Source organism: Mytilus galloprovincialis, chromosome 1, assembly GCF_965363235.1.
Source record: "Mytilus galloprovincialis chromosome 1, xbMytGall1.hap1.1, whole genome shotgun sequence".
Taxonomy (NCBI): domain Eukaryota; kingdom Metazoa; phylum Mollusca; class Bivalvia; order Mytilida; family Mytilidae; genus Mytilus; species Mytilus galloprovincialis.
Genome location: NC_134838.1, coordinates 82,889,498 through 82,904,821, shown reverse-complemented (window position 1 = coordinate 82,904,821; position 15,324 = coordinate 82,889,498). Strand labels below are relative to the sequence as shown.

Genomic DNA, 15,324 nt, shown 5'->3' with positions numbered 1-15,324 from the left:
AACATAAAAAGACACACTATAAAATATCAATCCAAATGGCTCATTTCCATATAAATAGACGTTTTAAAAAACAAAATCATACACACTGAATGAATAAATTTGATCTATGACACAATATATACTGTAAATTTAGAAATTATTGCGAGGTTTTTATTAATGCTAATAACGTGACTCAGTGAGTATCGCAATAATTAGAATTCACATTCTTATGTTTGATATATATAGATTAATACATGGCCTTTTCCATATCAGCCTGGGTATCATCCTGAGACCACCATATCAGCCCGAGACGGAGTCAAGGTGCTGATATGGGTCGAGGGATGATACCCAGGCTGATATGGAAAAGGCCATGTATTAATCGCTTTATCATATACTTCCGACAATAGTTTTATGTAAGGCAAATAAACAAATGCAATAACTAAAACAATAAAAAACTTAATAAAGAAGTTAAATTATGAATCAAATATACTATAATTGTCCAACAACAGCATCACTACCTTCATATATATTTATGGTAACATTTCCTATAGAGGCATTTTGAAATATTGAAAATTTGAAAGAGTTTTATGATCATTATTACTCCATGTTTGTTGTACTATAAAATGATTCATAATTGTCAATGGCATTTATTAACAAGTACTAAACTATCCCCACAAAAGTTCCTGTAAATTTTGACGTCGTCATAAAAAATATCTGACGTCACAATGGAAAAGTAAACAAACGTTACCGGAAACACCGGCAGTAACTTGCACGAGAGGCACTATTATGGGTTTTGTGCACGAGATGCACCTGATATGGGTTATCAGCCTGGTTGGGAAATTATGGCTTGTTTACTTCCGCTCATTACACATATGCAAAAGCTATCATATCAATGCTAAGTATATGATAAATATATCTATATGCAGATTTTCTTGACATGGCAATGATTAATCTCGCATTTTTGTCCATTTTTTTTAAATCACAACAATAAATGCATGCAATAATTTTTGAATTTACTGTATATTATATTAATATTATACTAAATACAATATTGAAACATAGGTGCCTTCAAAACATAGACATTACAGACATGACAGGTAGTAATAAAAAGGATGTAGGAAGAGTGTTAATAAAACAAGCATACTCAGCTTGATTAACTTTACAACAAGGGCAGATAACTTTGATTCAAACATTTAAAGTATAATGCTGCAAAAGCGTTAAGGATGTTCGCTTGTCATATTTTGGAATTTTTGTCAGATTTCGGTATCTTCTGGTTTTTATCCATTTGAATGCCTTGACAACTTAAACTTGTCAATGATAAAGCTATGAAAAATCAAGAGAGAACATTTTCCCACCAAATTTTCAATGGCAATATAATATCTAGAAATGAGCACACAGACCTATTTTTTTTTCTCACTTTTTTTTCCTTTATTTATCCCCTATAGATCTATACCAATGTTATGAAAGCTTGTTATTTTGAAACTTATTTATAATAGAGTAGAGAACTTCCTTAACTCCATGTGTCATATCAATGCATGTGTTCAAACAAATTTTTTGAACCTAGTCATTGATTGTAACTATTGAATATATGCCAATTGTGAACTTGATTGTCAAGGAAATGATATGAACGTAACCATGTCATTAAATGACAAATGTGTCAGTTTCTTCAGGTTTTGCTGTGTTATCAAAAATTAAAAAAAAAGAAAAGAAATCCAGTGACTGTTTTATCATAAAACTGAAGAGTGAAAGTACTTGCAAATCATAAACATTTCAGTGTTAGTTACAATCAATTTTAATCATAATATTTTATGCCCCACTTATAATGTCCCACTTAAGGGCATTATGTTTTTTGGTCTGTGTGTCTGTTCGTTTGTACATTCCTCTGTTTGTTCCTTTGTTGGTTCCTCTGTCTGTCTGGCGCTTCAGGTTAAAGATTTTGGTTGAGGTAGTTTTTGATGAAGTTGATGTCCAATCAACTTGAAACTTAGTACACATGTTCGCTATGATATGATTTTTCTTATTATAATGCCAAATTAGAGTTTTGACCCTAATTTCACAGTTCGCTGAACATATGAAATGATAGTGCGAAAGGGGTATCTGTGTACTATGGAAACATTCTTGTATATTCATGAGAGGGCTGCTGGCTAAACATGCTAGGCCTAAAAATCATAGATTCTTAAAACAAGTAAACTGAATGGTTTTTATCTCCAATTTTTATTGAGATTTACTGCTAACTAAACTTTGACCGATTTAAAAAAAAAAAAATCTTCTTTCTTTGTTAAAGACGCTATTTATTTTGGGCTATTACGCCATCCTTTTCCTCAAACCATGGATCTAACCTTTTAGTGAGCATGATACAAACAAAACAATCAAAAATATTACAATGCTGTGGCCCAATTTTCACATTTCTTCTTTAAATAATTCAGATATATCTAATATCAGTCATAATATCATCTCAGAAATCAAATATCAGCCAATTGTAACATGTATAGGGATGATAAAGGAGGGACAATAGAATTTTTTTTAATACCGGTATATATATTTCACATTAAAACACACTAATTTTTTAAAACATATTGCAGGTTTGGTTTTGCTGTTTAACTGATAATATATCTCTTAATAAATGATTATTATGAAATGTTTGATAAATGGTTATTATGAAATTTTAACACATATTTAAATGTCATTACTGAGAAATCATAATTTACATACAAATATTGATATGCAATGTCTTTTTCTTATAGACAATGTAGCCATGTGTTTTCTATGTAGAAATTATTCCCTTTAAAGTATCAATCGTACAATTATTTCATCAGTTTTTTACAAAACTACAGAAATATATGTCCTTAATTAATGTCAATAATGGTTAATTTCATTTAGATTTAGACAAGAAATAAATTAAAGAGAACTTTCATTAAGGATGTATTCTTCTGACTTTTCAGTCTCGTTCAGTCTCGTTGAAATCTCATTCTTAAATTATTTCCAAAACATGTGATACAAGTGGAAAATATCAATGAATCTTAAAATATTATAATCAAACATAACTCTGTGAAAAAATTGTGTATTTACAATGAATGGTTTTTGAGTAATCCAGTTTTCAAATTTTACGACCAATCAAGTCTATTTTTAGCCAAAATTTTGAGAAAATGGCTGAGGGATACAAAAAATGATTTTACAAGAATCATATGCATCACATATTATTTTGGTCTTTTCAAATTTCTTAGATATGTATCATTTATAACAAAAAAGTTGAAATAATATGCATTTTGTTCTTAAAACTGAGAAAAATCACAAAAATACAAAATTGACAGACAGCATGGTAAATTTTACACAAAAAAGCGTCAAAATATGATAAAACTTTCTTATATTAACACCTGCCTATAGTTTTTTTAAGTAAAATATATTCAGATTGGTCCACTCCATCTTTATAGAAAGTATGAAAAAAAGTTTAATTGTGGAACTGTGATTTTTTTCACAATAATAGCCCAAAAATAGGTAAAAATTGATGAAAAAATGGGAAAATCTTCAAAATTGGTCATTTTTTAAAGGGCCATAGCGAAAAAAGAAGTGCACCACCATATGATTTTTTCTTCACCAATTATTTTGTTACAGTCTTATATATCCAAAAATCAGGTTAAGAAAAAGTTTAATTCCAGAAATTTTTGGCTCCTCAGAGGTGTACATCCTTAAAATGTTAATTTATATAAAATAAATAGCAATTTTTCAAATGTTGAATAACTATTGACCTTTGACTGCTACAAGAGGGAAACTAAAGAGAGAAAATGATCAGCAAATAAATTGATAGATTAGTCAAACATGACCAATATCATTAATTGACTCCATAGAAAAAAAATGATTATCCTAAAATTTTCACCCAATTTGCATTACCACTATAACCTGTAAAATATAATTGTTAGAAAAATATTTAAGACTAAATTGCCAAAGTAATCTTAAAAGTGTTTGACGCTATCAAAAATGTCAATAGATTCCTGAAAGAGTTATTGTCCTTGTATGATGATTTTTTTTACTCTTTTTGGGCTAATTGCAGTTATCTTGAAAGTTCATATTACAGACAAAAACCATCAAACAGCCAAAATGATTGGCAAGTGGATCCAAAATCATCAACTGACTCCTTATAGTGTTAATGCCCTTTGATGATCATACAATTTGTTTAAAAATGATTATTTCAGTGGATCTCGATAGATCTTTTTATGATGTTAATAGGTAGTTATTGATACTCTGTTACCACCTAATTATTGCATATTCCTGTTATTCCCGAGATAAGCCGCTTTGACTTACTTGTGTAAGTGACAGCTAATGTTTTAATGACTGCAATTATTCCTATTTTTATCCAGTTATTAGCCTTTCACACATCTAATTAATGTAACTATATTGTTATATGTGTGGATTACTGGACAAATATAGACATTGTTTAAAGTGATGATTGATGTTTTGAGGACTTGTATAATTGTACTGGATTTTTGGCCATATTTATCAAGCATCTTTTCAAATTTTAAAAGTACATTTCAAGCTTAAGTGTCATTGAATTAGTCTTGGTTGTATGGATCATATCTGACATTCAAGGTCATGAGGAGATTTTGCAATCACTTAGCATGGTTGTTGGTTGTCAATACTAAACATTTTTAAATCTTTTTCAAAAACTATAATGAACCAATTCATACCAGATTTCATTCATAAGGGTGATCCTTAGGGTGTCTAGACAATTATTTCCTAAATATATTATTGTCATAAAAAATATGGCTAACACAGATAATAAAAGATTAGGAATACAATTCAAGTAATTGTCTTATATCTTGAAAACCATAATAGATGGGAAAAGTAAAACAAAAAGATGTGGTATGAATGCCAATCAGACAAATGTCCACCATAGGCATAGACTACAGGAGATCATAGGATATGGATGAAAGTAACTATGGGTGAAAGTACCACTTTCATTAAAAAAAACCAAATGGCCTAATTTAAGCTAAAAATAGTTTTTTTCTAATGATAAACTTATGGAGTATTTGATAATAACTAATAATCATTTACTTCTAAGTTAATAAAACTGTTTTGGTGTTAAATTTTCTGATTGCGTTAGTCTTAGGGGTTGGTAGGTGGCATCCAATCCTATATATATAAACATGCACCTTACAAAACAATCTATAAGATTTTTCCTTTTATATTTTTATATGACTGCAAAAATTGAAAATTTTTGGTCGTATATTGGTATCACATTAGCGTTGTTGTCGTCGCCCGAAGACATTTGGTTTTCGCACTCTAACTTTAGTAAAAGTAAATAGAAATCTATGAAATTTAAATACAAGGTTTATGACCATAAAAAGAAGGTTGGGATTGATTTTGGGTGTTTTTGTCCCAACAGTTTAGGAATTAGGGGCCAAAAAGGGCCCAAATAAGCATTCTTGATTTTCGCACAATAACTTTAGTATAAGTAAACAGAAATCTATGAAATTTTAACATAAGGTCTATGACCACAAAAGGGAGATTGGGGTTGATTTTGGGAGTTTTAGTCCCAAAGTTTAGGAATTAGGAGCCAAAAACAGGTCCCAAAATAAGCATTTTTCATGGTTTTTGCACAATAACTTTAGTATAAGTTAATAGAAATCTATGAAATTTTAACACAAGGTTTATGACCTCAAAAGAAAGGTTTGGATTGATTTTGGGAGTTTTGGTCCCAATGAATTAGGGACCAAAAGGGTCCAAAATTAAACTTTGTTTGATTTCATCAAAAATTTAACTATTGGGGTACTTTGACATACCGAATCTAACCGTGTATTTAGATTCTTAATTTTTGGTCCCATTTTCAAATTGGTCTACATTAAGGTCCAAAGGGTCCAAAATAAAACTTTGAACTGATTTTAACAAAAAATTGAATTCTTGGGGTTTTTTGATATGCTGAATCTAAACATGTACTTAGTTTTTTTTATTATGGGCCCAGTTTTCAAGTTCGGCCAAATCAGGGTCCAAAATTAAACTTTGTTTGATTTCAACAAAAATTCAATATATGGGGTTCTTCAATATGCTGAATCTAACCATGTATTTAGATTTTGGATATTGGAATACCACAAAGGGATGGTATTAGAATTGTCTTTGGGAGTTATGGCTCAAACCGTTAAGGAATAAGGTGCAAAAAAGGGGGGGAAAGGTTTTCCAGGTTAATGGACAATTACTTAAGTACAAAACATAATTTAAAAGCAGTATAAGGTTGGTAATTAAAACTCATTTTAATATCTCACCTAAACTGATGTTAAATTATGTATATTGGACATTTGCCAAAAACTTTATTATTAAAAAATTCCATTGGAAATTTGCCAAAATTTTTAGTTTAATGAACTTCATTGGAAATTTGCCAATATAAAATGTTGCATTGGTGTTATCTTTCCAGGTTAATGGACAATTACTTAAGTACAAAACATAATTTAAAAGCAGTATAAGGTTGGTAATTAAAACTCATTTTAATATCTCACCTAAACTGATGTTAAATTATGTATATTGGACATTTGCCAAAAACTTTATTATTAAAAAATTCCATTGGAAATTTGCCAAAATTTTTAGTTTAATGAACTTCATTGGAAATTTGCCAATATAAAATGTTGCATTGGTGTTATCTTTCTTTGTCCAGAATAGTAGTTAAATCAACTTAAATCATGACTGTATGACATTTTATATTTTATGATGTATTTAAATGAGTAGTTATTGTTGAAAACTCCATTAGAAACTTGAATTGAGATAATTTTTGGAATACCGGTAAGGAAAAGGGGGAGGTGAAAAAAAATGGGTGGGGTTCAATTTTTCTTATTTCAGATTTCAGAAAATTTCTTCAAATATCAAAGGATTAATATTCAACAGCATAGTGAAATGCTCAAAAGCAAAAAAAAACATTTTAAGTTCATTAGACCTCATTCATTCTGTGTCAGAAACCTATGCTGTGTCAACTATTTAATCACAATCCAAATTCAGAGCTGTATCCAGTTTGAATGTTGTGTCCATACTAGCCCCAACCGTTCAGTGTTCGACTTTGCAGTCGTATAAAGCTGTGCCCTGCGGAGCATCTGGTTTTGTCTGGATAGCAGATGCAACATCTTTGTAAATATTTTTATTTACAGAAATTCATTGTTTGTATATGACAAATCAAAATATTCATGTCTTTCATTTGTAAAAGTTTTATGAATTCCATGAGAATTAATATTATTTAAATACAAAAAAAAACAAAGTATGGCATATTTAATAGTTAATCTTTAGAGTTACTAAGAAGAATTAAGGGATGAGTTGATTTACCATGTCACGATGATGTGTCGTATTAAATAAGCATAGATACCATACCATGTCTTTTATGAAATACAATATCTTAATGGGATTAGTAAATTAGCCTAGCTTTTGTCCAGTGGTGATATGATAAAATACCATATAAGGAATTCTATGCTATTGTAGACTACAGTGCTTAGACAATCCTTTATGCAAGGTTGAAATAGAAATTGGTTTTAACTTTTATTCCAAGATGATGGACTCTTTTTCTTAAGAAAATTGTTGAGAATTCATAACAATTGGGACATTTTTTTGTTTGTTAAAAAGTTGAAACAGTTAGTAAGTTCACAACCACATTGAAAACCAGAAAACCACAATAAAGACCTTTTATCTTGAATCTGTACCATAAAAAGTTTTTTCACATGGTATATGTGCAGTTATCTGTAATTTGAGTTCTTTTCTAGGATTTACTATGACCTTGCAACTCCTCTATATCATACTGACATTCCCCAACTGTATTGAGATTTATTTTAAATAAAATCCTACTATAAAAGTCTTTTCTATTAAGCAAACAGTCTTTTGTCCCTCTCCTGTTATACAGCAACATTCAAGGTAAGACTGAAGCTCATAAACTCTGCAATCAAAGACATTGGGAAAGTTCGTAAAGCCAACAACTGTTGCTCTGAAAGCTTTTTTTCCAGATGTAGTAATATTTTTCTATGCATAATGAACCTAAACTTAAAGGTCATTTCTGTTGAAGGCCAGGTTTCTCTGGTAATGAAGACAACCTTTGAACACAGGTTTGACAGTACATTGTACTATCACTTAAATAATAATTATTTCAGGTAGAACAGTTTGTACTTACTTCACCACATGACAACAAATCTTGGGAGATTTTTGAGGAGATGATTGGGAATGCTGAAGAATTTAATAAGGTCCTAGGAATACCTTACAGAGTTGTTAACATTGTCTCAGGTAAATTATTTCATACATTTAAATATTTTAGCTTTAGACTGAATGTATTTACTTCCAATCATGGAACACCTTCTCACTGGAACTATTTCTGGAATAAGGAGTTATGAATAAGTTGATGTTGCTCACTTAAAAGTTACATCCTTCAATTTATAGTTAAAAAAATATTTCCCTTTGAAAATCATGTGCAATTTAGAACCAAACTCAGCTGTACTCATTTAACTAGAAAAGCTGATGCATGAATACAACTTGCTAATATCTGACTAGACAATGAATCTGTTCAAGTACAACTTGAACTGATTATATTTGAAAGAAATATTTGATGCCCCACCACAGTAATATTATATTTCATAATGTAGGGGGATTTGTTGTTGTTCCTTTCAAACTTTAAAACTCAAGTTTTGCCAAGTTAACAGGAGTTGATGTGAAAATAAACATGGAAAGTGCAATATGCTGTTCTTATTGAATAAATGTAAAGACTGACATGAGGCCTTTAATCTGATGAAAAGTCTTTTACACTGTTGTGTAAACTAGACTTTTTCGCCTTTGTGTAAACTGTAATGTCTTTTACACCATTGTGTAAATAGTAAACTAACCACTTTTGATACACCATTAGGGGGTGACTTTTTCTCCACCATTATGTAAAGCTATAATGTGGTGTTGCTATTTAAAGATGATTTAAAATAGAAAGATTGAAACATGGAATTAATTAATCTGACAAATAATTAATTTCAGGTGCTTTAAACCATGCGGCATCTAAAAAGTTAGATCTAGAAGCCTGGTTTCCTGGTTCTGGTGCCTTTAGGGAATTGGTCTCCTGTTCAAATTGTTTAGATTACCAGGCTAGGAGGTTAAAGGTCAGATATGGACAAGTGAAGAAAATGAATCAAGAGGTAAGAGCCTAAGAGTATAATACAGAATTAAGGGAGCTACCATTTGATTTTTATGGGGGGGCTAGGATGAAAAATTTTGTCCTACTTTTATTTTTTAGTTGTAATCTCTGTCCTGCCTTTTTATTTTTTACTCTATTCGGTCCTGCCTTTTTTTACTAGTTTATCCTGACTTTTTTTTACACAAATTGTCATCCTGCCTTTTTTTTTTAACAAGTTTCTCATCCTGCCTTTTTTTTTACTCAAAACTCCTGTCCTGCCTATTTTTTTCAAATTTCATCCTAGCCCCCCCCCCCATAAAAATCAAATGGTAGCTCCCTAAGTCATTATTTATGTTATTTCTTCCTGGTTATTGGGATACGATTGCTTTTAAGCAATCTGTAGACTTATACCATTGACTCAGGGCCATGCCCTCACGTCAACCGTTTTATTCTAAACATAAAGGAACATCTCAGATTCTTGATATTGTCTTGCTTTAAATGGTATAAAAAAACAAAGGGATTGAATTTAAACAACTGTCCTATAATGTTCTTCTCATAATCTTCATGTTTCGATATTTCCCTTGACTTGTATGCATGTTTTTAACAACACGGAAAATCAGAATTAAGCAGTATTTATATTTAGTGTTTTTATAAATTTAGAAACACATCAGAGGGAATTCCCCAGTTTTGATAACCTGCGTGAGTTCTGTGAATTCCAATCGATAAATCTATTTCTGTCATATAGAACTGAAGTGGAGTTTTCTTATATGTCACCGTTATTAAACTGATATTTTGATATTGTACTTCCATAAGAAATGGAGGTCGTTTAATTAACATTTAATATACGTCCTTGCTGCAAATCACAAGTCTAGGATTTGTTTAGGAAATTATGCGCATGCGTATAGTTTTCTTGACTTGAAGGGGTATCAGATTGAATGGTTATTAAATTAAAATAAATGTAGTCCATAACGTAAAGGTGTAACTAATACACCCAAATTCAGCCAAAATGGAGTCTTCCATATTATCGCTTCGAGTTGTCTCCCTTCCATAAGTAACTTCGGTCAAACGACAATACGTTGAGAAAAATTAACTTGTTCTGTCGATAGACGTCGTATTATATTCAAACCGATCTCAATTTAAACAGAGGAATATGTACAGAAAGGAGTCATGCCAACTAACCCAAAGGAAATTAAATATTTAAAGAGTTAGGAATGGGGTTCCACCTAGAATTCACGTAGGAAAATAGGTGATAAGGTACGAAGTGAAATACCTTCTCTCACTCTCAGTGACTGCTGTGCAAAGTAAACTTGGAATTGATAGTACAAAAATAAAACACAATTATTACATTGTTCATACACTTGTATCGAGGATTGGCTATTTTTAAAGTTGAATAACTATTCAGATTACGTAAATTACATTTTACGAGCATTTTTTACTTGCAGTTGAATTATTTTTGAAAATAATACTAATACATGTATCAATGAAAACAATGGCAATCGTATCCCTCAGAGCAATCTGCTCTTTGATATGTTATATGTTTATTGTTTGAATAGTTGATATTATTAGAATGAGTAAAAATAGTTTTGATCCATGATTTAAAATAAGGGGGAGATCAAACTAGACAATTTTAAGAGTGAGATAAGTTGAAAGTGTATGTATTGACCATATATGTAACTCCAGAGGGGACATGCCCCCTGGGACCCTAACTGAATTATCCTCTCCTGTACATGTTTATAAAGAACTACACTGAAAATTAATGCTTAATAAATGTTAAAATACCATTTCCTGTTGATTCCATTATTTTATTTAGTACAGGTTTTCTATTAATTATTTTTATTAGTGCTGTTTTATTCTAATAATAAGGAAAAAATGGATTTTTGTGTATTCTTGTTTTTATGGTCTTAAAAAATTTTGCATATTTCTGCTTCGTTGAACATTTTGATTGGGCATTCACCTTTACCTTTGAAATCCATGAATAATAATGAATCTACAGTAGCTTTCGCTATCTTGCTTTCTAATTAGTGCTCATTAGGGACAGTGTGTCACTGTGTTTGGTGTATTCTGTTTTATCTATGTCCCACACCTTAATGCTGAGCATGAGATGAAATTAATACTGTATATTCATTCAAGTTATATCATTAAACTTATTAATACATTTTCTACTTATTTCTGAGAGAATGTATGACATGTTGTAGTTTTTCATTTAATGAGGGCTTCTACTTCTGCTTCAGGAACAATATGCACTGTTTATGTGATAATTTATACCACCTGTACTTTAAAATTTTCTGAACAAAAATACAGTTTCAATCACAAACCTTGATTTATATCTTTAATATCCTTATTACCTGACAACAGTTACAAATTCTCACTTAAAGCATGGAAATAACGATATATTGGGGGTTAAGAATGATCGATCAAAAGTTTAAAGCACATTATAGTCCTCATTTACTTCAACAATCAAGACGGGATTCATACATGATTTATATGTTTATGTTTTAATTATGTTTTCACTTTGACTGAAGGGAAATGAATCTGTTTAGTAGTAGGTCTTCTTCCTGCTTTATTTTTGACATTGAACTTTCACCAAGTAACATTAAAACATATTGTTACAGGCGGGCGAGTAGGGGTCGAGTGTACTTTTAATTCCGCATGATGTATTATTGATAGTGTTCCTTCACTTAGTCTTGTTTTGAATGTAGTTTGTTGACTCCAGCATAATCATATATAAAATGATGAATCCAGCGTAAAAGAATGACTTTTATTCTTGTCCAGTATGCATATATATATATATATATATATATATATATATATATCTCCCTCTCAATAAATAATAATAGTAAGATGCTGGCCTTCCGAACCCCAGATTGGGACATCGTATCTTTACATCTTTAATAATTGTATAATTTGCCAAAAACTGCTATTAGAAATTGTAGATATTGAACTGGTTCCTCATCTTTTCAAATATGAAGCCACTTCCTTTTGAAGACCTGCTTAAGCGGGAATATTTATAAAAAACGGTATTTGGTTCCTAGACATCCTTATGTAAGCTTTAAGTTTAATATTCCAAAAGATGTAACAAGATAAATATAGACTTGAAATGCTATCGCATAGCTTAAGGTAAAATAGCTTTATATCGAAATGCATCCTGTACCTAAATAGCTTGGTTGACTTTAAGGGTTGTTTTGTTTATTGTTCTGCTCTGCTTGATAGCCAGATACAATATGCCAAAGTGCTAGTGCGAAGCCGTATTTATACTTGACGGTGAAATACATCCGCGACTCACAGAACTGAAAATCTACTATAACTTTGAAATACTAAGGAAAACTCTGGCTCATGTCCCAAAATGTCCTTATAAATACATAAAATCGCGAAAGTTTGCCTTTAATTCCAATAAATAAGTGACATAATAAATATAAACCTTAAAATTCCATACTCTTAGCCTTATCACCTACGTTTCTATCTGACTTCATTGAAACCACAAAATAGTTCCTTAACGGCACTTCACAAAAACGTACTTAACGTAATTATATCTTATTATTAAATATCCTACACAATAAAAGGAAGGCCAGCAAGTAATTTAATTATATCTAAAAGGAAGGCCAGCAAGTAATTTAATCATATCTTAATAATACTTTTATGTATTATTATAACTTTATAAGGAAGTACCGTTACCCGGAAGTGACCATTCGTTGGAATGGCAACTTCCAGTATACGTAAACAAGCACTCGCCACGATGGAATTTAAGGGAAAACTACCCAAAAGATGTGTCAAATAACACTGAGACTGAATGAATAGGTAACAACAAACATGTTTTACAAACTCATTATCCCCTGAAAGTGTGAATTTAATGTAGACCCGTGAAAATCGTGATTGAAGTGCCTGTTCACTGACAGTTGAATTTTACCGCTATGACAACTTGATAAGTTGATAGACGTTATGTTAAATGTTATGTTATCTGATAAAATTGGTACTAATTATAAAAATATGCAGTTTGATCTCCCCAAATTGAGTTTGCTGAAGTTGTCTTAGTGTATGAAAATCATCTAAGACCGTTATTTTTCAGGTTTTCAGATATTGATCCCAATAAAATTTAGAAATATAAAATGTGTTGTTTCTTTGACATTATTATCAATACCCATTTATAACAATATTTATTTATTCGGTTCTTGTTCTGAGACAATTTTTTCTGGATCAAGGTTTTTTTGATTTTTTTTTTAATTTTATTTATAATGTTTGGCATGAAGATATTATCATCAAATTTTGTGTTTTCTATCACCACGACCTTCATTTGATCTTGACATTTACTCCAAGGTCAATATAATTGTTTTTTTGGAATTGTTTTATTACTAGGAATAATTAATACTCCTGTTGGTGAGTATGGTACTGTAATAATTTTCAATATTTTAAGTGATAGTTTGTGCAATTTAGGATAGTGGATTCATTCTAAGGCAAAACAAAGCTTGTATTTACCAAGAATGATTGTTTCCTTTAAGAATAAAACTAAAAAAAACAGGGAAATGTTATTGGTAAGAGAACAACCATTTAACTCAAAAGGGGGGGGGATTATGTATACAAGTTGAATGCCGCAGTGTGTGCCACAAGAGACTTAATTTTATTTCTTGGACCTTTTTCAGGCTGAGTATGTACACATGTTGAATGCCACAATGTGTGCCACCACTAGAGTTATATGTGCAATTTTAGAAAATAACCAAACTGAAGATGGAGTGATAGTTCCTGAAGTCCTTAGAGATTTTATGCCTGATGGTAATATTTATATTTTTTTTTGTTAGACAATAATAGATATAATCTCATCTGTACCTTCAAAACAAAATAGGGACATAATATAGTAAATGTACTAGTTATTAAAAGTGGTAAAATGTACGACATAACTAAACTGCATATAGATTCTTTATATGAAAAATTGATTTTACTCCTTGAGTTTTGTGAAATTTAATGAAATCATTGAAATGGTAGTAGCTCACTGAGATGTGTAATGGTTTCCTTTGGAAGAGTTTGTCAGATGTAAGGCAATTGAAACCTTTGAAAAAAAGCAAATTTCCCTTCAACTATCATTTTACCTAATATTCTTGCAATTTTCTACTTGCATATTATATATATTTCAGGATTTAAAGAAAAGATTCCATTTGTTAGACCGGCTCCAATTGATCAAGAGGAGACAAAAAAACAGAAAAAAACAAAAGAAGGGGGGAAGAAAAAGGAGAAAAAGAAAGAAGTGACAGATGGAGTGCAAGAAATGTCACTGGACAATTAGACAATAATATTTAATATTGAATTAAATCTGTGCTCAGTCACTGTGATAGTTCTTAGCTTCAGTAAACATGATTTGGTGATGGAAATCATAGAACAGATTAGATACTCTCACAGTTTTTAAAAGTTGTTATTTTACATTCCAGTGGTCTCCCCTTAAATTAGTCTTCAAAACCAGTAGGCATCTCAGGATTTTATTTAGATATTGCATACAGCTAAGGATTTGTTAATAGTTTATAAAGGGAGAGAGTTACTCTAAATTCAGTAATTATTTAATGCTTTATTTATCATTGCCATTGCTGAACCTTGAACAAAACTGTGAGATTGATTATTGCTACATCAGGAAAAAAAGACAAATCGTGCTTTCAAATTGCTATGAAAATATAAAGTTTATGATTGTACAAAGTCATAATTTTTCCAACATACCCAATTATAAAAATATTGTAACAACTTGCAGTAACATTTTTTTGTTTTTAATGCACTTTATTGATATTTTTTTTTTAATTTCTCGGTGGAGTAAGTGGTCTTAGAAATTCACCAACAGTGACTCCTATCCTGTAAACAAAATGATTAGGAGTTTCAAATCTGTTTGGGGCAGGTAAACTTGATTTCTTTCATAATTGATATGATTACCAGTTTATCAGTGGTTATCTCTATCTACTAATTTTTTCCCACCATGATACAATCAATAGTACTGACAGTGGCTTTCAACGCAAACAACCAATTGATCAATCTATATTTGGAAGAGACAATTTAAGGTAGAATGCATGATCAGCTTTTAATAAACTGCCTTTAGATTGTTTAAGAATTGTTATTTCTTTAAAACCTCATTATGAATTTTAAAAAGTGGTATAAGGTTGGTAAATAGATTTTTATTCTAATAGTCCATAATATATATGGGTTTGTTTTGTCAGATGAGATGATTCACGGTTATGGTGTGTGCTGAAATATATGTTAAAAGTAAGTGATCT

General features: G+C 30.6%; 1 protein-coding gene across 1 annotated transcript in view; it reads left to right on the top strand.

Moving 5' to 3' along the window:
- The window catches only part of LOC143042074 (putative serine--tRNA ligase, cytoplasmic), a 46,283-nt gene extending 31,474 nt beyond the window's left edge, over positions 1-14,809 (top strand). The window contains exons 8-11 of the mRNA XM_076214319.1: positions 8,088-8,217; positions 8,950-9,107; positions 13,720-13,849; positions 14,209-14,809. Coding sequence (XP_076070434.1) covers positions 8,088-8,217; positions 8,950-9,107; positions 13,720-13,849; positions 14,209-14,357 — 567 coding nt within the window. The 3' untranslated portion in view covers positions 14,358-14,809. The remainder of the gene's footprint in view (positions 1-8,087; positions 8,218-8,949; positions 9,108-13,719; positions 13,850-14,208) is intronic.
- The last annotated feature ends 515 nt before the right edge of the window (positions 14,810-15,324 follow it).